Here is a 25972-nt window from a genome sequence, read left to right as displayed (position 1 = left end):
ACCAGTGATGATAATGTCATCCACATAGACTAAGATGACCACAATACTTTGCTTACTAGTTAATGTGAAGAGGATGTGATCAGCTTCTGACTTTACAAAACCTCTTCCATTGAGGGTGGTGCTCAACTTATGGTATCAAGCCCTTGGAGATTGCTTCAAGCCATAAATTGCCTTCTTTAATCTGAGAACATTTCCTGGCTTCACCATGTTCTCAAGACCAGGAGGTGGTCTCATGTAGACTTCATCCTCCAATTCTCCTTGAAGAAAGGCATTCTTCACATCCATCTGCCATAAATCCCACTCAAGGTTGACAGCAAGAGACAAGAGAATCCTTATAGTGTGAAGCTTGGCCACTGGTGCAAAAGTGTCTAGATAATCTTCACCATATACTTGAGTATATCCCCTTGCAACCAGTCTTGTCTTATTTCTTTCTGATTTTCCATTGGCTCCATACTTGATAGTGTAGAGAAGCCGGCTTGTCACTGCCTTCTTTCCTTTTGGAAGTTCTGTCTCAAACCATGTATCATTCTTGATCATGGCTCCCATCTCATCTCCAACAGATTCTCTCCACTCCTTGTGTTGCATAGCTTCTTCATATGTTCTTGGAATGTATTCATGATCCAATTCACTGATGAAGACTTGATGCTCTTCTGGATATTGAGCTAGGGAGCATACTGCACTTATTGGGTGAGCTACAGTTTCAGCATTGAAGTAAACTATTGTGTTGATCCAGTGTGAAGGTTTCCTGATCCTTGTACTCCTTATCAAAGGTTGTATCTGCTCAGGTTCTGCTTCATTTCCTTCACTTGGCGCCTCTACTTGAGTCTCAGCATCTGATTCTGATGGCATTTCATCTTGATCATGAGCTACTGAATTCTCTTCAGGTTGAGCTTGTGTAGACTGCTCAACATTTCTACTGCCCCCCTCATGATCAGGATGAGTGTTCTCAACACTATCAGCTGCAGTAGATGGTACATTTTCAGGGACATGTTCCACCCTTGGTAAAGAAGGCATACTGATTCCCAGGCTCTCCATTACTCTCCTAAGGTTGTTTGTTCTATCTGAAGCTGATTGAGAAAGATCTTTGAGCTCATCCCAACTCTTTCCATCATAATAGCCTCTGGATTCTACAAACTTTACATCCCTTGATATCAAGACTCTCCTAGTCTCTGGAACAAAGCATTTGTAGCCCTTTTGGTGAGGAGAATAGCCAATAAACATTGATCTGGTGCTTCTATGCGCCAGCTTATCTCTTTGTTCTCCTGGAATCAAGACAAAACACAAGCACCCAAACACACGTATATGCTCTGTGGATGGTTTAATTTTGTTCAGTACCTGATATGGAGATTGATCTTGAAGGATCCTGGTAGGTATCCTATTGATCAAGTAGCAGGCAGTAAGGACAGAATCTCCCCAATAGCTTTTGGGCATGCTTGTATGGAACATCATGCTCCTTGCAACCTCCATGAAATGTCTATTTTTCCTCTCAGCTACTCCATTTTGTTGTGGGGTGTATGGACAGCTAGTTTGATGAATCATCCCATATTTGGCCAAGTGTTGTTTAAAAGCATTGCTTGTGTATTCTCCTCCATTATCTGATCTCAAAATTTTTATCTTGGCATTGAAATGGTTAGATACATAATTTTGAAAATTTATGAAAGCTTCTAAGACCCTATCTTTAGATTGCATCAGTGTGATCCAAGTATATTTTGATTTTTCATCTATAAAAGTCACAAAATACTTATGATGCTCTCTAGATAAACATGGGGCAGTCCATACATCAGAGTGAATGAGGTCAAAGCAATTTTCATAAATAGTACTTGATCTAGTGAAAACAGATTTGCAATGTTTTCCTAAGATACAAGCCTCACAATCACTCTTAAAGGAAATACTAGACAACATGATGTTTAAAGCTCTAGAATGGGGATGTCCTAATCTAGCATGCCACAATACATCTTTAGAGAAATCAGAAATGGAATTAAAAGCATGGGATAAATCGGCAACAAGCTTAGTATTTTCAAGCAAGTACAAGTCTCCCTTGGTGACACCTTTGCCAAGCAACCTACTAGTTTCAATATCCTGAAAGTGGACATCATTAGGAGTGAAAGTAACACTGAAATTCAAGTCATTAGTAGCTCTTTAACTGATAACAAGTTTGAGGTGAAGCTAGGCATATAGAAAGCTTTAGAATCTTTGTTAAACAATCTAAGATCACCTACTCCTTTAATTGGTACTCTTTCACCATTAGCTATTGTAACATTTCCTAAGGCAGGGACAATGTTTTTAATCAATTTTAAATCACTGATCATGTGGTGACTAGCTCCTGAATCTATAACTAAAGGTTTTGCCAAATTACATTTAGTTATCGCATTCAAGGAAGTTCCACAAGCAGTAGCATGTAAAGAGGTACCAAGTAAGTTACCAGAGTTATCCTTAAGGAGTTTGATGAGAGCCTCAATATCAGATCTCCTGATGGTCTCATCTTGAGTGTTCCTTAAGGTTGAGCCACTCCTGGAAGCTCTCCCTTTGTTCTCACAAGCTTCATTGGTCTGGCGCATGCTGCCTTGTATAGATGGCTCACCAATATCACTAGAGAAGTTTGCTTTGGCATCATTGTAACCTGTCCTGAACTTCTGTGGCTTGAGATGGGGATGGAGTATCCAACACTTGTCCTTTCCATGGCTTTTCTTCTTGCAATGATCACATATCCACACCTTCTTGTCTTCAGCTTTGTAAGAGATTTTGTTTGCTGCTCCATCAGCTTGGTTTGCAAGCACCAAATCTTTCTTTCCTCCACCAAAGAGACCAACTGAACCTTGCTCCTTGTGAATCTCAGAGCATACCTCATATAGAGAAGGTAGCTCCTTATTCCTTAGGATGTGCTTGATGAGGTCACAATAGCTTGGATGGAGGGTAAGCAGCAAATCAAAGACCTTGTCTTGCTCTCTCCTTTGATTAAGCACATCAGGATAAATAGTTGCTAGCCTAAGCATATCAAGTTCAGCCCACAAGGATCTGAACTTCCCAAAATGTTTATCAAAATCATTGTCCTCTTGACTAAGAGTATTGATATCTCTCTTGACTTCAAAGACTCTACTGATGTTGGAATTGTTTCTATACACCTTCTGAAGTGTATCCCATAGCTCCTTGGAAGTTTCACAATAGGAGTAACCTTCCTGAAGTGAGGGGTCAAGACTGTGCTGAAGAATGGACAACACCAACTGGTCCTCTTGACATTTCTTCTTGGCGCCAGCATCAGCAAGAACAACCTCTTTGCCATCCTCTCTTAAGATAGTCTTCTTTTGTGGCATGCCTTCTTCAACAATCTCCCAAAGCCCTCTGCCTCCAAGAGCTGTCTTAGCAAGCTTTGCCCAATGTAGATAGTTAGCTCCTTTAAGAGTAACTGGAATCAACACCATTTTTGAGTTTTCTCCTGAATCCATCAAGAATCACAAGAACAGAACAAGAAAAATCCAAGAACAGTTCAAGAACAGAGGAGAGAGACTGGTGTGAATGATAAGAGATTTTAAAGAGAAAAAGAGAAATAAAATCAGAGTAATTTGCGGAAGAGATTTAGGTTTCAAGAGCTTGTAGCTCTGATACCATGAAAATTTATGAGAGTTAATGAGAGTTTATGAGAACTATTTGAGAGATTTTGGTGAAAAACTAAGAGAGATATGTGAGGGAATCCAAGAGAGAGATAAGAATATTTGAAGAACATTTTTCCTTAGATTGATTTAGTGTATACGATAGTTACATAAATAGATCTAGCAAGGAGAATAAGACAATGAGAATGAATAAACAAATGGAGATGAATAAACTAATGAAGACCAGATCTTAGGAAGTCACTTTCGGATAGTGACAACTCTCTTCTCTCTTCTTTACTTAGCATATCATATGACTTTGGCTTATTTCTACACTCCAACAGCTCTATCCAGTTGCCTCCACTTGTTTAAATTCGTCCAAGACTTCAGGCAAGATATTTAAATCAGTCTCACACATTTCCTTGCTTCAGTTTTCCGGTCCATGATTTCCTGTCCATGATTTCATGTCCATGATTTTCTGTCCATGATCAATCAGGTTTTTCATGTCTTTACTCTTACTCTTTATTCTCTTCGCGTCAAATTCGTCACTCATATGATCAAATCAATAACGCAATCTTTGGCACTCGACAAAGCAAATTATATTCGGTTCGGGGCACACAAGAACATACTGTCACATGAGATGCTGATTATTGGCAATCTTCTCCCATCCACGTAAGTAGATAATGCATTTTTGTCATTTTATACATATGCATGCAAAATACATACACAAAACAGTACATCACAAGATTATACATTGACATGGATTTAGGACTTTTTTGTCCAGAAATCCAGCAGCGACGCCAAGATTCGTAATGACAGGGAGGTTAAGGATAAAATAAAATCAATTAAAGAGATAACCCACGTTGATTAACTGCTCAATGTTGATTTGGATAATTCTTTCTGTTAATACGTTTCGGATGAGTTAATAAGATCAACCAGTCATATATCCTCCACTCAGTACGTCTCCTTAAATTCTGCTTAAAATTTTTAACGACTTATTATTGGATTCACCCCCTAAGGTGAACCTGTCTCCTTAAATTCTGCTTAAAATTTTTAACGACTTATTATTGGGTTCACCCCCTAAGGTGAACCTCTAGGTTCACCAACCAATAGGATTGTGTTATTTTATATTTGATATCTCTTAAAAAAAGAAACAAAATATTCAAATTATATTATCTTTTTAAAATTAAAAGGTAAAAATAAATAAATAAAAAATAGTAGTAATTACGAAAAAAAATATTTTTAGCGTCGTCAGCAAAAAATTAAACCCTAAATCCTAATCCCTAAACCTTAAATCCTAAACCCTAAACCTTTGGGTAAACCCTAAACTCTAGGATAAATTTTAAACTCTAAATCAAAATCATTAAACACTAAAACACTCAGGGTTTAGCGTTTAGGATTTAGGGTTTAGAGTTTTAGGGTTTAATGTTTTTATTTAGAGTTTAAGATTTATCCAAGGGTTTAGGGTTTACCCAAGGGTTTAGGGTTTACCCAAGAGTTTAGGGTTTAGGGATTTAGATTTTTCAAATTCGAACCTTTTTTATAAAACTTTTTTTTGAATTTGTTTTTAATTTTTTTTTTTCAAATTTTCTATTTGTAATTCGAAAATAATTTTTGAAACTATTTTTAAATTTTTTATTTTCAAATTTTTAATATTTATTTTTTATTTTATAAAATTTTAAACCTTAATCCCAAATCTCCACCCTTTAACTCTAAAGGTTTGGATTAGATAACCCTAGGGGTATAAATGTATATTTACCTCTTTAATTAAACATTTTGGTCATTTTGATTCTTAAAGTCTATATTTGTGACCAAAGTTTTTTTAGTTCTATCGTTGGCTATTTATCTTATGAATTCCATTTTCTCCATTATTACAACCACCGCTTCAATAATTATCTCAATCGATTTACCTTTATTATATATTCGAAATTCAATACAAACGAAATCTCGTTTTACTTTTAATATTGGACAAATCTCCAAAATAGCACATTTCTAAGTTTATATCACAAAAATAGCACTCAAAAACTAAAATGACCAAAATAGCACATTTCTAAGTTTATCCTTTGAAAATTTTAATTTTTTAATTTTTCAAAATTTGAAATCTTATCCCCAAAACCTCATTTCTCAACTCTAAACCCTAAACCCTAAACTCTAAACCCTAAACCTTAAACTCTAAACCCTAAACCCTAAACCCTAAACACTAAACCTTAAACCCTAAACCCTAAACTCTAAACCCTAAACCCTAAACCCTAAACCCTAAACTCTAAACCCTAAACCCTAAACCCTAAATCCTAAACCTCACCCTTTAACTCTAAACCCTAAGTTTGTGACTTTTGATAAAACATTAAGTGCTATTTTTGTGACTTTTGACCTTGAGTGCTAGTTTGGAAACAAAAACTTGATTTAGTGCTATTTTTGTCTTTTTCTCTTTAATATTAGCGCCTATATAAACTCTAAATATACATACAAAAGGTGTATTAAATTAAGTATGTTTGATATGATTTGAAATAATTTATTTGTTATGAATGAAATTTTAGATGATTTTGGATAATCTGTAAATTTAATATTTTTTAATTTATCTAATTCAGAATCCGAAGAAAAATTGTATATTTGAATTTTTATGATAAACTATAGCAGAACTCTTTATAATTATTAAAATTCTTCTCAAATCAGTTTAAAAATAATCTTTATAGTAGATTTTAATGTACATTTAAATCAAAAATTCAATAACATTATTTTTTTAAAAGTTTCAAAATCAAGAGTTGAGTAACAAAAAATGTTACTCCCTCAGTTTCATTAAGTTAGATGTTTTTGAAAAAAAAAATTGTTTCACAAAGATAAGTTTTTTGTATTTCTATGAAAAATTACGATTTTTTAAAAAAATAATTGATTTTATTGAATTACTATTGGTTAAAAATTATTGAAAATTAAAAATTACAGCAAATGTTACATTGTAGTGATTTAATGTGTTTTCTTAATATATGTGAAAATATTAAAAAATTTATCTATGTGAAACAGACGGAGTATTTAATACTACAAAGTCCCGTACTTCTGTTATCAAAGTTTATAACTAGATATTTTGTCCAAAAAAAACATTTATTACTAGATAATACAATAACGCGTATTCTCTGGGTATTTTTTTTCTTTCGAGTGAACTAACAAACAAACTCATTTAAAATAGTAATAATCAGTTAAATAATAGTAAGATGATCTGTTGAATAGCGAATGACACCTCACTTTACGCTTCCTTGCCTTCCTCCATTCATCATCTCTCTCCTCCAACATCATCATCAGAAAATTTTCAAAAAAAAATCCAACCTTCTTCTTCCTCCTCCTCATTTCTTCTGCCTGTTCTCCAAGCCATGGAGGCTCCTACGCCTCACCTCCTCCTCTTCCTCCTCTTCGCCATCTCTTCTTCCCTCACCACGTCCACCGCAGATGACGGAGCAGCAATGCTCGCATTAGCTAAATCATTCCGACCTCCGCCGTCAGACTGGTCTACCACCTCCTCCACCGATTACTGCAAATGGACCGGCGTAAAATGCACCTCCGGCCGCGTCAATTCGATCAGCCTCGAGGACACATCTCTCTCCGGCGGACTACCACCAGAGATCTCCACTCTCTCCGAGCTCAAGACTCTCACTCTTCAACGTAACAAACTCTCCGGTAAAATCCCGTCGTTCGCTAAACTCTCCTCTCTTCAAGAAATCTACCTCGACGAGAATCTCTTCGACGGAGTTGAGCCCGGAGCTTTCGCCGGACTCACCAGCCTCCAGATCCTTAGCATAAGCGATAACCCTAACATCGCCGCGTGGAGCTTCCCTTCGGAGCTCGTGGATTCTACTTCTCTAACCAGCGTCTCCCTCGACAACACCACAATCTCCGGCGTCTTGCCTGACGTTTTCGACTCCTTCGCTTCTCTCCAGAGTCTCCGCCTCTCCTACAACAACATCACCGGCGCTTTACCTCCCTCGCTGGCCAAATCTCCGGTTCAGAATCTCTGGATCAATAATCAGGAATCCGGTTTAACCGGTACAATCGAAGTTCTTTCCGGTATGACGTCGTTATCACAAGCCTGGTTACAGAAGAATCAGTTAACCGGACCGATACCGGATCTCTCGAAAACCAATCTCTTCGATCTTCAGCTCAGAGATAACCAGTTAACCGGAATCGTATCGCCGTCGCTATTACCACTCGGAAGCCTCAAGAACATTACTCTTGACAGCAACAAGTTCCAAGGTCCTCTTCCTCTGTTTCCACCGGAGGTTGCGAAAGTGTCCGCCGAGCATAACTACTTCTGCACCGCCAAAGCAGGAGAGAATTGTGATCCTCAGGTGATGACGCTCTTAGCTGTGGCCGGAGGTTTGGGGTATCCGTCGACGTTGGCTGAGTCTTGGCAAGGAAACGATGCTTGTAGCAACTGGGCTTATGTTACTTGCGACTCAAGTAAGAAGAATGTTGTCACGCTTAATGTTGCCAAACATGGATTCGCCGGAGTTATATCTCCGGCGATCGCAAATCTCACTTCACTCAAAAACGTTTACCTTAACGACAACAACTTAACCGGTGTTGTCCCTATAGTTTTGACATTTATGCCTAGTTTGCAGCTTATCGATGTCTCGAACAACAATCTCACCGGAGAAATACCAATTTTTCCGGCTCAGGTCAAGTTTAATTACAAACCTGGCAACGTTTTGATTGGAACTGACATCGGAGATTCTACAAACGGTGGTGGTCCTGGTGGTGGTAGTAAAGCTGGTGTGATCATCGGTGTGATCGTAGGGGTTCTTGTTTTCCTTGCTATTTTAGGATTTGTGGTTTACAAATTCGTCATGAAGAAGAAGTATGGGAAGTTTGGAAGAACTGATCCTGAGAAGGCCGGGAAGCTTATGGTTAGTGATGATAAGAATGGATATGGAGCTAACAACTTCAATGCGTTGAAGAGTCCTAGTAGTGGTGACAGTGGTGGTGATCGTTTCCCTCTTGAAGGTGGAAACGTTACTATTCCCATGGAGGTTCTTCGTCAAGTTACTAACAATTTCAGTGAGGCTAACATATTGGGAAGAGGCGGCTTTGGCGTTGTGTATGCCGGAGAGTTACACGATGGGACCAAGACTGCGATTAAGAGGATGGAATCTTCGTCAATGGGTGATAAAGGAAGGAACGAGTTTCAGGCCGAGATTGCTGTGCTCACTAAGGTCAGACATAGACATTTGGTTGCTCTGTTGGGTTACTGTGTGAACGGGTACGAGAGGTTGCTTGTCTATGAGTACATGCCTCAGGGGAACCTGGGACAGCATTTGTTTGAGTATCAAGAACTTGGGTACTCTCCTTTGACATGGAAACAAAGAGTGAGTATTGCTCTAGATGTGGCACGAGGTGTGGAGTATCTCCATAGCTTGGCTCAGCAAAGCTTCATCCACAGAGATTTAAAGTCTTCTAACATCCTTCTTGGTGATGACATGAGGGCAAAGGTTGCTGATTTCGGTTTGGTTAAGAACGCACCGGACGGGAAGTACTCTGTTGAGACGAGATTAGCAGGCACATTCGGTTATCTAGCACCAGAATACGCCGGTATGTTCATACTTAATTTCACATTATGATGCATTAGTTCGTTAACTTACTATTTATTTTGCTATAATATGGTTGGTAGCTACTGGGAGAGTAACGACGAAAGTGGATGTGTATGCATTTGGAGTTGTTCTTATGGAAATGCTAACGGGAAGAAAAGCATTAGACGATTCATTACCAGACGAGAAATGTCATCTAGTTACATGGTTCAGAAGAATCCTAATCAACAAAGAAAAAATCTCAAAGGAACTCGACCAAACCTTAGAGGCAGACAAGGAAACACTGGAGAGCATTCACAGGGTTGCTGAGCTAGCAGGACATTGCACAGCCCGGGAGCCACAACAGAGACCAGACATGGGCCACGCGGTGAACGTGTTAGGCCCACTCGTGGAGAAATGGAAACCGACGAGCCAGGAACAAGAAGAGAGTTTCGGGATCGATATGAACAACATGAGTTTACCTCAAGCTCTACAGAGATGGCAGCAAAACGAAGGAACATCGACGTCAATGTTCGGTGGAGACTTCTCTTACTCTCAGACACAGTCTAGTATTCCTCCTAAGCCTTCTGGTTTTCATAGCACGTTCGATTCAACTGATGGTCGGTGACAACAAACTCTTGTGTGTTTTCAAATCGATGTTACTTTTGTGTGTGTGTGTTTTAATATTTTTTTTTTTTTTTTTTTTTGAATGAATGTTAAATTTATTCATGCAAAAACATATTTACATCATGTGCAACTGTTTATGAATCAAAGAATCAGACTCATGAAACTAGGAACAAAATTCCTAAGTTAAGGATCCACTCTAGACCCAAACCATGTTGCAAGCCCTCCTTCCATTTTTCCTCTACCTTGGAGTGAAAGCAACCAAAGCCTAACATTTTTATCTACAAGCTTTGCTAGACACTGAGCTTCTCTTTTTTGTTCCCTATGTCGTCGAGCATTGCGCTCTCTCCATATTGAGTGTACAGCTGCTTGGAAAACATATCGGACAAAGAAGTTTTTAATGGGAGTGAGCCCCGGCCTGGTGATGATCGCAACAAGTTGACTCCAGTCTGTGGTGAATCTGTCTTGTAACAATCCCTCCGCGAGAGCCTTCCAGATCTGTCTTGTGTACCTGCAGCCAAAGAAGAGATGTTCACGGGTTTCTTCGGCTACATTACACGGAATGCAGGTCGCGTTTATCCCAGTGTGCCAAAGCCGCATTTTATCGCTAGTTTGTAGTCTGTTGAGCGCAACTACCCAGACAAGGAAGGAGAACTTTGGAGTTGAATGGGTGAACCAGATGCCTTTGCTCCAGCTGCAAGCTTGGCGGCTGTGGCGAATCTGTTCCCAGGTTTTTTTTGCAGAAAATTTATTTACAAATCTGCCTTCTGATGTTAGGAGTTTTCAAGGCTCCTAAGACAAATGTTGTAGTATAAATGATTGTCGAACCAGTTCTGAGGGATATCAAAGCACTGAGAATGCAAGTGCTCACTTAATCTAAGTGCAACCAATGATTTAGATGAGTTTTAAGTTATGACTAAAACTAAAAAGCAATAACAGAATGATACTTTCTTGACTAAGGGAAAAGAGAACTCATGGGCATAGGGATTAGACTTTGGGTGATCAAGTTTCGAACTAAGGATGACAAATGATCAATCAAACTATCGACCTTAAGCCTAGACACAATTCTAAGCAAGCTCTATGTCTAGATGAATGCTCATTTGCTAACATATCTCAAACATCAAATGTCTTTGGTTGAATAATATGAAAGCAATCATTACTAACAAGTCTATTAGCTATCTTAGCACCTTTAACAACAAATGTCTTTGGCAAAGTATACTAAAAGCCTAGGAGAGTTGTCTCAGACATTTCATCAAACACCTTTTGGGTGAGAAATGTCTATTGATCAACTTTTGAGTGGCCAACTCAGAAGATGCATTATGAATACTCTACTAGCAAGGAACAAGAATGATCTACACTAAAACATCCTAGAACTAAACCTAATCACCCTTGATCTCCCTAACCCATGAATTCAAAAGGTGATTACTCACTAATCTCCCTGATTCCTCTTAAACCCATATTGGATTTCAGATTAATCATGTAGAGAAATAGATAAGAAATCAACAATAACACAAGAACATAACAATCAAAATCCAAGAGATGAACTTCTCAAGAGAGTTTTTTTGTGTATTTCTCAATAGATCCAAAAGATCCTCTGCCTGCTGGCTACCCAAGATGTTTAAAACATAGGTTTTAGAAATGTAAAACGTGCATAATGAAATGACCAAAAGGGCCTAAAGTAAAATAGGAATCAACCCAACAATAGACGCGGAGCGACCTCGGCATGTCGCTCCGGCCTTCGGGAGCGACCTCAGCGGGTCGCTCTGAGAGGTCGCTCCGGGCTTCGCTTCGTGTCGTCTCGCCATAGAGACGCGAGCGACCTCGGGGTGTCGCTTTGGGAGGTCGCTCCGAGAGGGGTGTGAGATGCGAGCGACCTCGGTGCGTCGCTCTGGGCAAGTCGCTCTGGGCTTCCAACGGGATGAATATGGCGAGCGACTTCATGGGGTCGCTCCAGCTAGGTCGCTCTGAGAGGTGCTTTGGAGCGACCTCATGACGTCGCTGCGGAACCTCGCTCCCATCCTCTGCTCGTCCAATGATCACCTATTTCACCTCCTTTGAGCTCCAAATGCATCCAAATGTCCCCAAGAACTCCATGTGGCACTCCAACACCTGATAAAGACTCATGTATGCAAAATGTAACCTAAACATGGCTAAATCCTAGTCTATATGATCAAAATGCACATGGACGAATGGATAAGATAATGGAAATATGCAAGATATCAACTCCCCCAAACTTGTTCTTTTACTTGTCCACAAGTGAACTTTCTAGAACTCATAGGGAGAGAGGTTTGAAGGTGAGAACTCATAGCCAAAAGAAATACACAAAGCACTCAAATCAACATCTAAATTCAGCATTAGTACACCCTCTCTTATTATACTCTAGCTTCTCTAGGCCTATTCAACTCTTTTCATCCCTACACTCATCGTCATGCATTCACACATGCAAATCAGCCAACTCTCAAGTTCATTAAGCATAGCATCAAGTGAATTCTTGCAAATGGTCAATTGGTCCAAATCATTTGGTTGAGTAAGGGAAAGCTTTTATTCAAGTGGGTCAAGAGGTTCAAAATCCATGATCTTTTTAAAGTGGTTTACTCTCAAAACAAGTAGCCTTGACATTGCACATAATATATCTAAGAAATAGATCAACTCATGCATACAATGCTCAATCTCCATTGTTCTACCATTTTCCCAAACATACAATTACACAATCATTCCCAAATGTCAAACCCAACTCACATCTCTCACCAAAAGATCCTAAGAACTTTAACTCCTTCTCTTTGAAATCTACAAGGGATTTTCCACAACCTCCAAACATTACTTAGCTCCTAACAACTTTGCTAGCCCCCTTTTTCTTTCTTTTTCTTTTCTTTTTATATATATATATATTTTTTTTAGATGGGGGCCAAGACTTTTCATAAATTGAGCTAGAGGTTTTTCTACTTATCCCAATAAGACAATTCACTTAAACACAAAGAGTCATTTCTTTTCCTTTTTCATTGCTCCCAAATCATAATCACAACTCTCACCCCCCCCCACCTATAGCTAGACAATAGAGTGCCCAATCTAGTAAGAATGAAGATCAAGCATTGTCGTTCCCGATACTCTCAACATTATGCACATGTAAGACTTTCCAAAGAATGCCTCACTCATCAAACAATGAAAGCTTAAAAGAAGGGAAAGGTTTTGGGAGTGGTCTACCACTAGAGTTTGTCAAAATAAGATTGGCATAAAGAATGTGACAACTCAAGTGTGTATAGCCATGACTCAGTACACAAGGGACCATGAGCAAGAAGCATTAAGTTCGTTCAGTTCAAATAAGGTTGTAGTTGGCTTCAAAGACTGTGTTTCAGCAATCAACAAGTTTCAGGAAGAGTCTTCAAGGCTCAAACTTATCCCAATAAGACAATTCACTTAAACACAAAGAGTCATTTCTTTTCTTTTTTCATTGCTCCCAAATCATAATCACAACTCTCACCCCCCCCCCCCACCTATAGCTAGACAATAGAGTGCCCAATCTAGCAAGAATGAAGATCAAGCATTGTCGTTCCCGATACTCTCAACATTATGCACTTGTAAGACTTTCCGAAGAAGGCCTCACTCATCAAACAATGAAAGCTTAAAAGAAGGGAAAGGTTTTGGGAGTGGTCTACCACTAGAGTTTGTCAAAATAAGATTGGCATAAAGGATGTGACAACTCAAGTGTGTATAGCCATGACTCAGTACACAAGGGACCATGAGCAAGAAGCATTAAGTTCGTTCAGTTCAAATAAGGTTGTAGTTGGCTTCAAAGACTGAGTTTCAGCAATCAACAAGTTTCAGGAAGAGTCTTCAAGGCTCGAAGCATACAAGTGTTTTTGAGAGGTGCATAAGCTATTCAGGTGCAAAGTAATGTTCTTTACAAGGCATTTCAAATCATTGCTCCCAATGCAAGTAAATGCAACCTATATGCTCTAGACTCTCCTAGAAATGCCAATGATGCAAACTAAATGAATTTTTTTTTATGCAAATATATATGTATAATGCAATGCATGAGACTCAAAATCATCAAAGCAAACGTGATCAAATACTTGGTACCTCCCCCAAACTTAAATGACACAGTCTCTGTGTTGTCAAGGAGAGAGAGATACCCAAAAAGAGAAAACTAATATGCAAAAACGAAATGGTATATACAAGGGAAAGTAGTGGGTTACCTTCTATGGAGAATGAGTAGAGGGAGATGCTCCCTCCTCGTCGTCCTCAGGTGGTAACTCTTCAAGGTGCTCATCAGTAAGAGTGCCCATCTCTTCAATGTAGAAGGCTTGCCCGAACACAGTTGGTTTCTTCATTTTCTCCTTGATGTCAAAGTGGAGAACATGCCCTTTACCCAAATGGAGATCAATCGTGCCCTCTTTCACCTTAACAATTGCTCCTGCTGTAGCTAAGAATGGCCTTCCAAGAATCAATGGGTCCTGAGCCTCCTCACCCATCTCAAGCACCACAAAATCTGTAGGTATCTCATACCTTCCAATCTTCACAGGTAGGTCCTCTAAGATGCCCACAGGGTACTTCACTGAACGATCAGCTAACACCAGAGAGAGTTTACACTTCTTGTACTGAGTGAATCCAAGCTTCTTTGCAACAGACAAAGGCATCACGCTGACACTAGCTCCCAAATCGCAGAGACATTTCTCAAATACCATAGGTCCAAGAGCACAAGGTAGTGTAAAGCATCCTGGATCCTCTAACTTCTCTGGAACATCAAGCCTTTGGATGATGGCACTGCACTCATGGGTAAGAATCATCATGCTTTCCATTTCCTTCTTCTTTGCAGCTACAACATCTTTCAGGAACTTGTTGTATTGAGGAATCAACATGAAAGCATCGATGATGGGCATTGCAACCTGAGCTTCACTCATTTGCTTCTCAAACAAAGCCTTGTACTTCTCTAGCAGCTGCCTCTTGAATCTACCAGGGAATGGTAGTTTGGGTTCATAGGGAGGAGGAACAAAAGAATTCTCACTTGCTGGAGCAAGAACTTCACCATCTTTCACTGTTCTTCTTCGCTTCCCCAACCTTTCCTTTACCCTTGGCTTCCACAATCTTCTCCAAGATTTCATCATTGATTTTCTCATCAACAATCACCAGTTCATCATCTAAGTTGATGGTCACCTCTTCACCTAGATTTTCAGCATCCCTGGTGAGGGTTGTAGGAGGTAACTGCTTACCACTCCTAAGGGTGATAGCTTTGGCCTCCTTGGGGTTTTGGTCAGATTTTCCAGGTAGAGATCCTTGCTGGCGAGTCTGGTGAGTGTTCATGGAAGCAAACTGATTCTCTAAATTCTTGACTGTAGAAGCAAGATGTGAGAACTTGTTGTTGAGCTCATTGTAGCTCCCATCAATCTTGGAATGAAGGTTCTTCAACTCATAACCAACATGCTTCTCACTTCTAGTCTGAGACTCCAAGATTTGTTTCAGCAGGTGTCAGTGCTGCTCTCTTGAGGAGCAGAGGAACCAGATGAGGGGTTTTGCTGAGGTTGATAGCTGCCTTACTGGTTGTTTCAAGGCGGATAACCACTCTGTTGGTTGTTGGGATATGATTTCTGTTGGTAGTTGTTGTACTGAAAGTTGGGCTCTTTTTTGTACCAGCTACCATTGTTGTTGATGAAACACAGCTCTTCCTGACCTTCCAAACCCTCAACCTCATGGACAACAGGTGGTGTCTCTTGGCTTGGGTTACCAACAAAGTGCAGCTGCTCTTGTGTGGCTTTATCAGCAAGGAGGATGTCTATCTTATCTTGTAGAGCTTTCAACTCTTTCCTCGTCTGCTTATCATCTGTTCGACTGCCTCTGTCGTGGTCTCCACTGTAGATTGCATCACTCTTTACCATGTTGTCAACCAACTCCTCTGCATCTTCCTCAGTTCTCCCGAAGAAGAACCCATTGCTAGCTGTATCCAGTCTGGCCCTGTACTTGGGAAGAGCACCACAGTAGAATGTGCTCAGCAAGCTCTCTTTAGAGAAACCATGGTGTGGGCATTGAGCTTTGTAGCCCTTGAATCTCTCCCACGCTTCGCTGAAGCCTTCCAAGTGGAGACTGCTCTCTAAGAATGCTCTCTTGCAATCATCCCAAGTGGTGATAGAGTCGCTGGGTAGAGACTTCTCCCACTGACGTGCCTTATCCCCCAAAGAGAAAGGGAATAGCTTGAGCTTTACGGCATCTTCGGACACACCATTGGTTTTTGACAACCCACAGTAGCTGTCGAACTTGTCCAAGTGGTCAAATGGGTCCTCTAGAGCTAAGCCATGATACTTGTTGTTCTCGATCACGTTGAGGAGCCCTGACTTGACCTCAAAGTTGTTGGCTGCCACAGCCGGTGCTCGGATTCCTAGTCTATGACCATGAATGTTGGGCCGGTCATAAGTACCAATGGGTCGAGCTGCCCGCGGTTGGTATTCTGCCCCTTGCGGTGGATCTGCCATATCAATATCCAATCTCTGCAAGTGGGCTTGTTGTTCTTCTTCTCTTCTAGCTCTAGCACACTCCCTCTCGAAAGCTATGATGTCTGCTACTATTGGAACTAGGTTTGATGGACCTCTGCTCCTCAAGTTCATACACCTGAAAGTGAAAGGTAGGTGAAGAAGAAGAATCAGTAACAAAACAAAATTAAAATGACTTAGTCTCAAGCAAGTGACTAAATCTCAATGTTTAAATCTACTCAGAATTTGGCAACGGCGCCAATTTGATGTTAGGAGTTTTCAAGGTTCCTAAGAAAAATGTTGTAGTATAAATGATTGTCGAACCAGTTCTGAGGGATATCAAAGCACTGAGAATGCAAGTGCTCACTTAATCTAAGTGCAACCAATGATTTAGATGAGTTTTAAGCTATGACTAAAACTAAAAAGCAATAACAGAATGATACTTTCTTGACTAAGGGAAAAGAGAACTCATGGGCATAGGGATTAGACCTTGGGTGATCAAGTTTCGAACTAAGAATGACAAATGATCAATCAAACTATCGACCTTAAGCCTAGACACAATTCTAAGCAAGCTCTATGTCTAGATGAATGCTCATTTGCTAACATATCTCAAACATCAAATGTCTTTGGTTGAATAATATGAAAGCAATCATTACTAACAAGTCTATTAGCTATCTTAGCACCTTTAACAACAAATATCTTTGGCAAAGTATACTAAAAGCCTAGGAGAGTTGTCTCAAGCATTTCATCAAACACCTTTTGGGTGGGAAATGTCTATTGATCAACTTTTGAGTGGCCAACTCAGAAGATGCATTATGAATACTCTACTAGCAAGGAACAAGAATGATCTACACTAAAACATCCTAGAACTAACCTAATCACCCTTGATCTCCCTAACCCATGAATTCAAAAGGTGATTACTCACTAATCTCCATGATTCCTCTTAAACCCATATTGGATTTCAGATTAATCATGTAGAGAAATAGATAAGAAATCAACAATAACACAAGAACATAACAATCAAAATCCAAGAGATGAACTTCTCAAGAGAGTTTTTTGTGTATTTCTCAATAGATCCAAAAGATCCTCTGCCTGCTGGCTACCCAAGATGTTTAAAACATAGGTTTTAGAAATGTAAAACGTGCATAATGAAATGACCAAAAGGGCTTTAAGTAAAATAGGAATCGACCCAACAATAGACGCGGAGCGACCACGGCATGTCGCTCCGGCCTTCGGGAGCGACCTCAGTGGGTCGCTCTGAGAGGTCGCTCCGGGCTTCGCTTCGTGTCGTCTCGCCATAGAGACGCGAGCGACCTCGGGGTGTCGCTTTGGGAGGTCGCTCCGAGAGGGGTGTGAGATGCGAGCGACCTCGGTGCGTCGCTCTGGGCAAGTCGCTCTGGGCTTCCAACGGGATGAATATGGCGAGCGACTTCACGGGGTCGCTCCAGCTAGGTCGCTCTGAGAGGTGCTTTGGAGCGACCTCATGACGTCGCTGCGGAACCTCGCTCCCATCCTCTGCTCGTCCAATAATCACCTATTTCACCTCCTTTGAGCTCCAAATGCATCCAAATGTCCCCAAGAACTCCATGTGGCACTCCAACACCTGATAAAGACTCATGTATGCAAAATGTAACCTAAACATGGCTAAATCCTAGTCTATATGATCAAAATGCACATGGACGAATGGATAAGATAATGGAAATATGCAAGATATCACCTTTCTGTTGCTTCCACAGAGCAATATCATCACCCTGATTCGCAGCTAATCGTAAAGCCTCTATTTCAGTCTCCACTTCATTTAAAATACTCACTCTGTGCCTTCTCCTTCTTCGCTGCCTACCAAGAACATCAGACACTAAGGCATTATCACCAATGCCTAAGTCAATCAGACTGCGGTCACCAAGAGAAACTTTGAGGCAACCGATCTTGGACCAGACATCATACAAGAAGGAGGTATGTTTCCCATTCCCAACTTCTATCCGAAGGAACTGTGTTGCAAGTTCTCGATGCTTGAGGAGTTTTCTCCAAACCCATGAGCCAGAGGCTGTAGTATTACTTACTGACCAAAATGATCCCTTCCTGATGAGATAGCAATGAATCCAACAGACCCACAACGAAGCTTTTCCAGAGGAGATGTGCCATATTAGCTTTAAGCAGAAGACTGTGTTCATTTCCTTCAGTGGCCTTATTCCCAATCCTCCTTCACTTTTTGGCAAACATAGATCTTTCCAACAGACTTTGGCTTTTGATGTTTTGAGGTCCGGACCTGACCAAAGAAAAGCCGAACAGAGGCTCTCGATCTCCTTCAGACAACTACTAGGCAAGGTGAAAGCTTGCATCCAGAAGTTGGCCATACTGGTAATGACCGAGTTGATGAGTTGCAATCTACCAGCATGGGAGAGAAATCTTCCGGTCCAAGACTTCATGCGCTTTCTGATCTTCTCACCTAGAGGCATGTAGTCAGCGATCGTCATGCGTTTTGTGAGCAGGGGAAGACCCAGGTAGCGAACTGGTAGACGACCAGATGCCAAAGGAAAGTTGTTGCGGATCTCTGTTTCTGCATCTGCTGAAGTACCAGCAATGTATAACGTTGACTTCTCCAGGCTGATGTTTAAACCAGATATGGCAGCAAACTCTTCAAAAACTTTGAGTACTCCTTCTATAGAACGTTTGGTCCCATCGGTGAACACCATCAGATCGTCAGCGAAACACAAGTGTGTTACCTGAATGTTCTTACACTTAGGGTGATAGCCCACTAGATTTCTCTCCACGGCCTTGTCGAGCATGCTAGATAGGACGTTGATGCAGATAACGAATAGATAAGGAGATAAGGCACATCATTGTCTTAGTCCTCTTTTGCTCTGGAAGTATCCCGCAAGTTCCCCATTGACCTGAACTGAGAAGGATACTGTGCAAACACAAAGGTCCACCCAATGAACAAACTCTTCAGGTATGTTAAGCGCTCGCAGGGTGTTTAATAGGAAAGGCCAATGAACAGAGTCAAAAGCCTTCGCTATGTCGATCTTCATTGCACAGCGGGGTGAGATGTCTTCCTTGTGATAGTCCTTAACAATCTCCGTAGCTAGTAACAGGTTCTCCACAAGCAGCCTGTCTTTGATGAACGCCGACTGATTGTGGGAGATACACCGGGGAAGAGACCCTTTTAGGCGGTTCGCAATGATTTTTGAGATCACTTTGTAGATGACATTGCAGCAGGAGATTAGCCTATAGTCTTTCATCTCAGTTGATGTGTCTGAGAATGGTTGAGTTAAGTCCCTTCGGGAGGAAGCCTTTACTGAAAAAAGACTGGACCGCAATAAAAAATAAAAAATTGGTTTTTTTTTTGAATTGTAAGCACATATATGATGTATTTGCGTCTGACCACTTGTGCTTTTGCATTTATTCATTCTTTTAAAGAGAATTTGTACTAAGTAGCTTTGTTTTCTAAAATCTGTAAATGATTCATGAGTTTGAAGTTGTGTAACTTGGAAGCTAGAATGTTCACATAGTTGTCATTTGTCCTTGAGTCTTGTTTCTGTTTATTTGTTTTTGTAAGTTTCCTACCGCGTGAAATAAAAATATGAATTTTAAAAATGTAAACATCAAAATCATTTAATGAGGTTTACAGGCTGTGTTTCATGGTGGAGCTGTATAGAAGCCAAAGACTCATTGCCATTTGCCACCTATCATGACTCAGATTTTGGATAATATTAGGGAGGTTCTTCTGTTGATAAGCTCGACTCACGCATCTTTTGTTTTGGTTTAAAGATAGTATGATATAAATGATTGTGAAAGGTTAGAATAGATTGGGTTGGAAAATTGATTTGGAAACAACAGCTAAAGCCTACAAGTTTAGGTGAAGCATGTGGTCTTCTGTTGTTGTAAAGAACACAAAAGAAGTAAAGCTGTCAAGAAGCATGTTACTATGTTCCCATAGGTTTTAGTCTTTTTTAAAAGGTATAAAAGTGGGGTTTTATGTTCTTTTGTTGTTGGTTGCTCAAAAAAAAAGTTATTTTGGTGTTGTTTAAAATCCCAAAACAAAGGCTGGTTTACGTGTTAAAAAGTTATTCAGAATAGACATTTACTTCTTCTATCAATATCATACTATATAAAAATGGATTTCCTAAGAAGAAAAAACAAAAACGAGCTGCCAATATCTGAAAATGTCCTGCCTTTATTCAACGTGCGCTGAATTTTTTATACAATATTTTGCCATATATCTCATATCTGAAAGAGAAGGTTATATTCAAAAGAAATTATAATAGCAAGACAGCAAGAAGATTAAGATGTTGAGTTATAATGGATGTATTAAGATTTTAAATAAACTCGTAAGAAATGGACTTCTAATTCTTAGTAAGAAGATAAAAATGTCCAAAAAGAAAACAACCTAAAAAACTATTTTTGGTCTGTCTTAATATCTATAGAAACCAATTAACATGTGACATTGCTCACTTGGTCTCTCGACTTTATCCTCTTTAGGATCAAGGAATTGAGGTGGGGAGTCTGGGGACAACGATTAAAATTATCCAAGCTAATGCATGACATCACATAAATTCGCTTTTGAATGTGGTCGGAGTATTACTTTGGTCCCCTTCTTAATTGCTATATTTAATTTGTCTTTATTCTACTAACCACAACTTTTAACAAGTAAAGATACGTTTAGGGACCAAATGTGAAAGTACTTGCTTCTTATAACTTATCCACATAAAAAAGTGAGGCCCAGTAAAGGCCTGTGTATTAAGAAGACATCTACTTTTATTTATGCTCCACGAAAACAACTCTGTATCTACTGCATGATAAAAGATGAAAATGACTACTTAATGAAACGTTTGATTTCTTGAAAGATTTCGAAAACTCTACATATAATGAAAACGCAGTTTCAAATTCTTCAATTACTCACTGCTTTTGTTTTCATTGTGGAAACAATAGACTGGAGCCTGCCATTTTTCGTCCTCTAGGACAGCTCCGACCTCAAATGTCATCACATGAGCTTCTCTACCTGCAATTGTCTTTCAATAGTTTGAGTTAATATGACTGAGAGACCACGTTAAGTAAGACATAGGTCCTTTGACAAAAAAAAAAAAGGAAGACATGGGTCCTTTCAATATAGTATTATTATAGTATATTATCCATCACTCCTTAACCTGTATAGAAGATCCATTGAACAGGTCTCTTGGTGACAACATCTTCATAATACCATAAGAAGTCAACCTTCTCCCATACGTTGCAGAGAAACCCACTCACATTTCGTTGACCCAAATAGTTTGCTCCATCCAGCCAGTTTGGCCTCAAGATTCCAACCTTGATGGGATTAAACAAAAATTCCAAGACTAGTCTCAGCAACTTACTAGAACAGTTATGTTTCTGAAACCAATAAAGATCTACAAAACCGATTGTACATGCACTACAAGAAAACAGCGGCATACTGAGGGAAAAAATCGTCGGTATGTCGTCGGAATAACGCTATTCCGACGACATACCGACGAAAAAAATCCTCGGAAATAACTCCTCGGAAATTCATCTTTCCTCGGAAATCCCTCGGAAATTTCCGACGGAATTCCGAGGAAATGAATTTCCTCGGAATATTCCGAGGACTTTTTTCGTCGGAAATTCCTCGGAATATTCCGAGGAATATGTCGTCGGAATATTCCGAGTGATACACTTCCTCGGAATAATTCCAAAATTCAAAAAAAAAATTAAAAATTTATTTTTTTAAATTGAAATTCAAAAATATAAAATTAAAATTGAAATAGAAAACATATTTAAAATACAAAAAATAATAAAATAGTTTTTATAAATAAAAAAATGTTTTATAAATACAAAATTAGTTTTAATAAATATGAATATTTTTATAAATATGAAATCATCTTTTTATAAATACAAAATAGTTTTATAAATACAAAAAATAATAAAATAGTGTTTATAAATAAAAAAAATGTTTTATAAATACAAAATTAGTTTTAATAAATATAAATATTTTTATAGATATGAAATCATCTTTTTATAAATACAAAATAGTATTTATAAATACAAAAAATAATAAAATAGTGTTTATAAATAAAAAAATGTTTTATAAATACAAAATTAATTTTAAAATATGAAATCATCTTTTATAAATCCAAAAACGAATTTATATACAAAGAACGTTTTGTATATTTAAAAATAGTTTTTATAAATACAAAAATAAAAAAATAGTGTTTATAAATCAAAAAAATGTTTTATAAATACAAAATTAGTTTTAATAAATATAAATATTTTTATAAATATGAAATCATCTTTTATAAATCCAAAAATCGAATTTATATACAAAAACGTTTTGTAAAATCGAATTTATATAAACGTTTTGTAAATACAAAAATAATAAACAATTTATAAAAAAAATTCTAAATCAATTCAACACAACCAAATCACAATTCTAAACCTATTACACAACAAATCACAATCCTACCCAATCACCCTAACAAAAATCTATCAAAAAACTTCTAAAATCATCAAATCTACTTCAAAACCTAACAAATAGGACCTAAGAGAGTGGGATAAGGTCCTTACATGATTTGTAAAGGAATGGAAAGGATTCGCCGGAGAGATCGTCGCGAGAGAAGGTGGAGAACGCCGGAAGGAGAGAGAGATCGCCGGAGAGGAAGAAGAGAGAAATGGGGAAGAAGAGAGAAATGGGGAAGAAGATGCGGTTCGAGTTTATAAAACCTTGGGTCTGACGGATATTTTCCGTCGGAATTTCCTCAGTATTTTCAATTTCAATTTTCGCGAAATATTTGGCGGCTTGTTTGCCCGGTTAAATGAAAATATTCAGAGGAAATTCCGACGGCCACTTAAATATCCGTCGGAATTTCCTCGGAATATTTTCATTAATTCGAGGAAAAAGAATATCCTGTGCATGTATTTCTATTAATTTATATTGTTCCTCGGAATTTCCTCGGAATATTCCGACGAAATACCGAGGAACTAGTGTTTGGGGTTTCAAAACATCAATTTTTTTTGCCGTATTTCATTTCTTATACAATTGTAATGCATACCATTGAAGATTCTTTGTATAGATGAGCATAAACCATGAAATAACAAATTTCAAAACGAATTGTAAGTATTCCTTTTACCGTTCATTAAAGTGTATAAGTGTTTCTCTTATGTTGTGGGGATTTCGTTCATACAATCGGAAAAGTGTTTATTATAGGGTAATGAACAAATTTTTGACTTTATAATGAATGTAAGACACTTAATAAGGGTTATATAGGTGTTATTCAAACCGCAAAACGTTATTTTCGGTTTAAAAACCCTATTTCCTCGGAATTTCCTCGGAATTTCCTCGGAATATTCCGAGGGAATTCCGAGGAAACCCTTTTCTTCCCCAGAATTTCCTCGGAATATTCCGAGGAAATTCTGAGGAACTAGTGTTTGGGGTTTCAAAATCTCGAATGTTTTTTTATAAACGGATCGATCGATGTATTTATGTCCAAAAACGCATCGATCGATCACTATGATGGACCAAAGCGTAACAATGTGATCGATCGATGAGATTATCCCATCGATCGATCAAGGATATCAAGTGTTCCTCGGAATTTCCTCGGAATATTCCGAGGAAATTCTGAGGAACTAGTGTTTGGGGTTTCAAAATCTCGAATGTTTTTTTATAAACGGACCGATCGATGTATTTATGTCCAAAAACGCATCGATCGATCACTAAGATGGACCAAAACGTAACAATGTGATCGATCGATGGGATTATCCCATCGATCGATCAAGGATATCAAGTGTTCCTCGGAATTTCCTCGGAATATTCCGAGGAAATTCTGAGGAACTAGTGTTTGGGGTTTCAAAATCTCGAATGTTTTTTTATAAACGGATCGATCGATGTATTTATGTCCAAAAACGCATCGATCGATCACTATGATGGACCAAAGCGTAACAATGTGATCGATCGATGAGATTATCCCATCGATCGATCAAGGATATCAAGTGTTCCTCGGAATTTCCTCGGAATATTCCGAGGAAATTCTGAGGAACTAGTGTTTGGGGTTTCAAAATCTCGAATTTTTTTTTATAAACGGATCGATCGATGTATTTATGTCCAAAAACGCATCGATCGATCACTATGATGGACCAAAGCGTAACAATGTGATCGATCGATGGGTATATGTCCAAAAACGCATCGATCGATCACTAGTTCGTCGGAATTTCCTCGGAATATTCCGACGGATTGATGTTTCCTCGGAATTCCGTCGGTATATTCCGAGGAAATTCCGAGGAAACTCAAATTTTGGGTTTCCTCGGAATTTCCTCGGAAATTCCTCGGAAAATTCCGAGGATTTCATTTTCCGTCGGAATGTCCGTCAGAATACCGATGTTTTCTTGTAGTGATGATCATTGCTTATACTCGATTGTATCAAAAGACCCTAAACACTCCTCACTATGCATGCATTCCCATTGTGGCTCGTTGCAACTTATCACCTCACTTGAGTGAATTGTTAATTTCAGATGAATGTAGGAATTCATTAATCAAGAAAGGAAGGAAGAAGGAGGAGTAGGCTAGAACAAGAGAGCGCTCATCTTAACATTTTGCCCAAAAAAAACAAGAGAGAACTCAAACGGATACATTGAATGAAATGAAGTTACCACCACCTCTCCACAAAACTTAAAGACAGTCTCTCCAGTTTTCTTTTAGGGTAATTCAGTTCAACAACAAAGCTAAAACACTACAAACTGCAAATCTTTAAAGAGTGAATTACAGTTTGAACAAACTCATAGAGTCCCATAGTCACACTGATACCTCAAGATCAACATACTAACCGCAAGAAACACACATCAAACCTAATAATCCACATTACTTTCCAATAGTCACACACTTATTAAAGTGGATAGTTAAAAAGACACTGACCTCGAAATGAACGGTGCGGCAAGTTTTGGAAGCGTCGAGTGTATAGTAAAAAGATGTCCCATTGTTCCATTCAAGGTCGTAGGTTAGTTTGCCAAGCTGCTTCTGAATGATGTTAAAGTTACGGCCATTGATCCAGTCGTACCATAGGTCAACAATCTCAATGGAACCAGATTTATTCATGAGCATCAACGCGTGGAACTGCTCCGGCCATGGCGCAGGAACAGGATCGGTCTTCGGCTCATCAGCGACGGAGATTTTGACTCCGCCGGAAAAGGCGAGGAAGAGAAAGATGATGGAGTGGAATGGTGTGGAAACCATGTCGATTGGTTCAAGGCCACGCTCTGGTTCACACAGATAATGATAACTCTAAAGCCACCGTAACTGTTGATATATCTTTCCACGGTTGGTGGGATATCTTATTAGATAATAGTATCCGTGTAAATAAATATTATATTTCTGAAATTTTCTCTTTAATAATTTTCAATGTACTACAAGAGTTTTTTTTTAGCGATGATAAAATTTACATTAAAATTAAGATCAGCAATGTAAAAGAAAACTTTTAACACGGCTCAAGTGATACAGTTAGGCGTAGGTTTTCATAAGACAGTTAGTATTGTCGGTTGTCGAATCGTCTATGTAATATTTCCTATATCATAATTGTAGATCATAATAAATCAGTGTTAAAAAAAAAAAACTTTTTTTTTGTAAAAGTATTTATAAAAACATATTTCTTTTTTGTCTGGCAAAACATGTTGTTTTGATCAAGTTAAAAATGTTGTTTAAAGGGTATGGCAAATTTGTCCAAAAAATGGTATATAGAACTCTTCATGTAAGAAAATATTATTTTTGATCAAAAAGTATATAATG

The 25972-nt window shown here is 38.8% G+C and overlaps 3 protein-coding genes and 1 pseudogene across 3 annotated transcripts; 2 read left to right on the top strand and 2 right to left on the bottom strand.

Moving 5' to 3' along the window:
* Positions 1 to 2120: 2120 nt before the first annotated feature.
* On the bottom strand, positions 2121 to 3419 carry LOC111203140. Its single transcript, XM_022696605.1, has one exon. The coding sequence runs from the start codon at positions 3417 to 3419 to the stop codon at positions 2121 to 2123; it is 1299 nt and encodes a 432-aa protein (XP_022552326.1).
* Positions 3420 to 6792: 3373 nt separating this feature from the next.
* Positions 6793 to 9881, top strand: LOC106381801 (receptor-like kinase TMK4). Its single transcript, XM_013821733.3, has 2 exons — positions 6793 to 9158; positions 9238 to 9881. The coding sequence occupies exons 1-2, from the start codon at positions 6947 to 6949 to the stop codon at positions 9759 to 9761; spliced, it is 2736 nt and encodes a 911-aa protein (XP_013677187.1). The 5' UTR covers positions 6793 to 6946; the 3' UTR covers positions 9762 to 9881.
* Positions 9882 to 15757: 5876 nt separating this feature from the next.
* On the top strand, positions 15758 to 15847 carry LOC125590929 (annotated as a pseudogene).
* Positions 15848 to 20886: 5039 nt separating this feature from the next.
* LOC106356234 (uncharacterized protein At4g14100-like) lies at positions 20887 to 25543 on the bottom strand. The gene is made up of 3 exons (XM_048763781.1): positions 25106 to 25543; positions 21360 to 21516; positions 20887 to 21214 (listed from the first exon to the last, which is right to left on the bottom strand). Exons 1-3 carry the CDS (start codon positions 25421 to 25423, stop codon positions 21108 to 21110), a joined length of 582 nt encoding a protein of 193 aa, XP_048619738.1. The 5' UTR covers positions 25424 to 25543; the 3' UTR covers positions 20887 to 21107.
* Positions 25544 to 25972: the final 429 nt, after the last annotated feature.

Source organism: Brassica napus, chromosome C7 (assembly GCF_020379485.1).
Source record: "Brassica napus cultivar Da-Ae chromosome C7, Da-Ae, whole genome shotgun sequence".
Lineage (NCBI taxonomy): Eukaryota > Viridiplantae > Streptophyta > Magnoliopsida > Brassicales > Brassicaceae > Brassica > Brassica napus.
The sequence above is the reverse complement of the archived record's forward strand: the minus strand, read 5'-3'. Positions and strand labels throughout refer to the sequence as shown.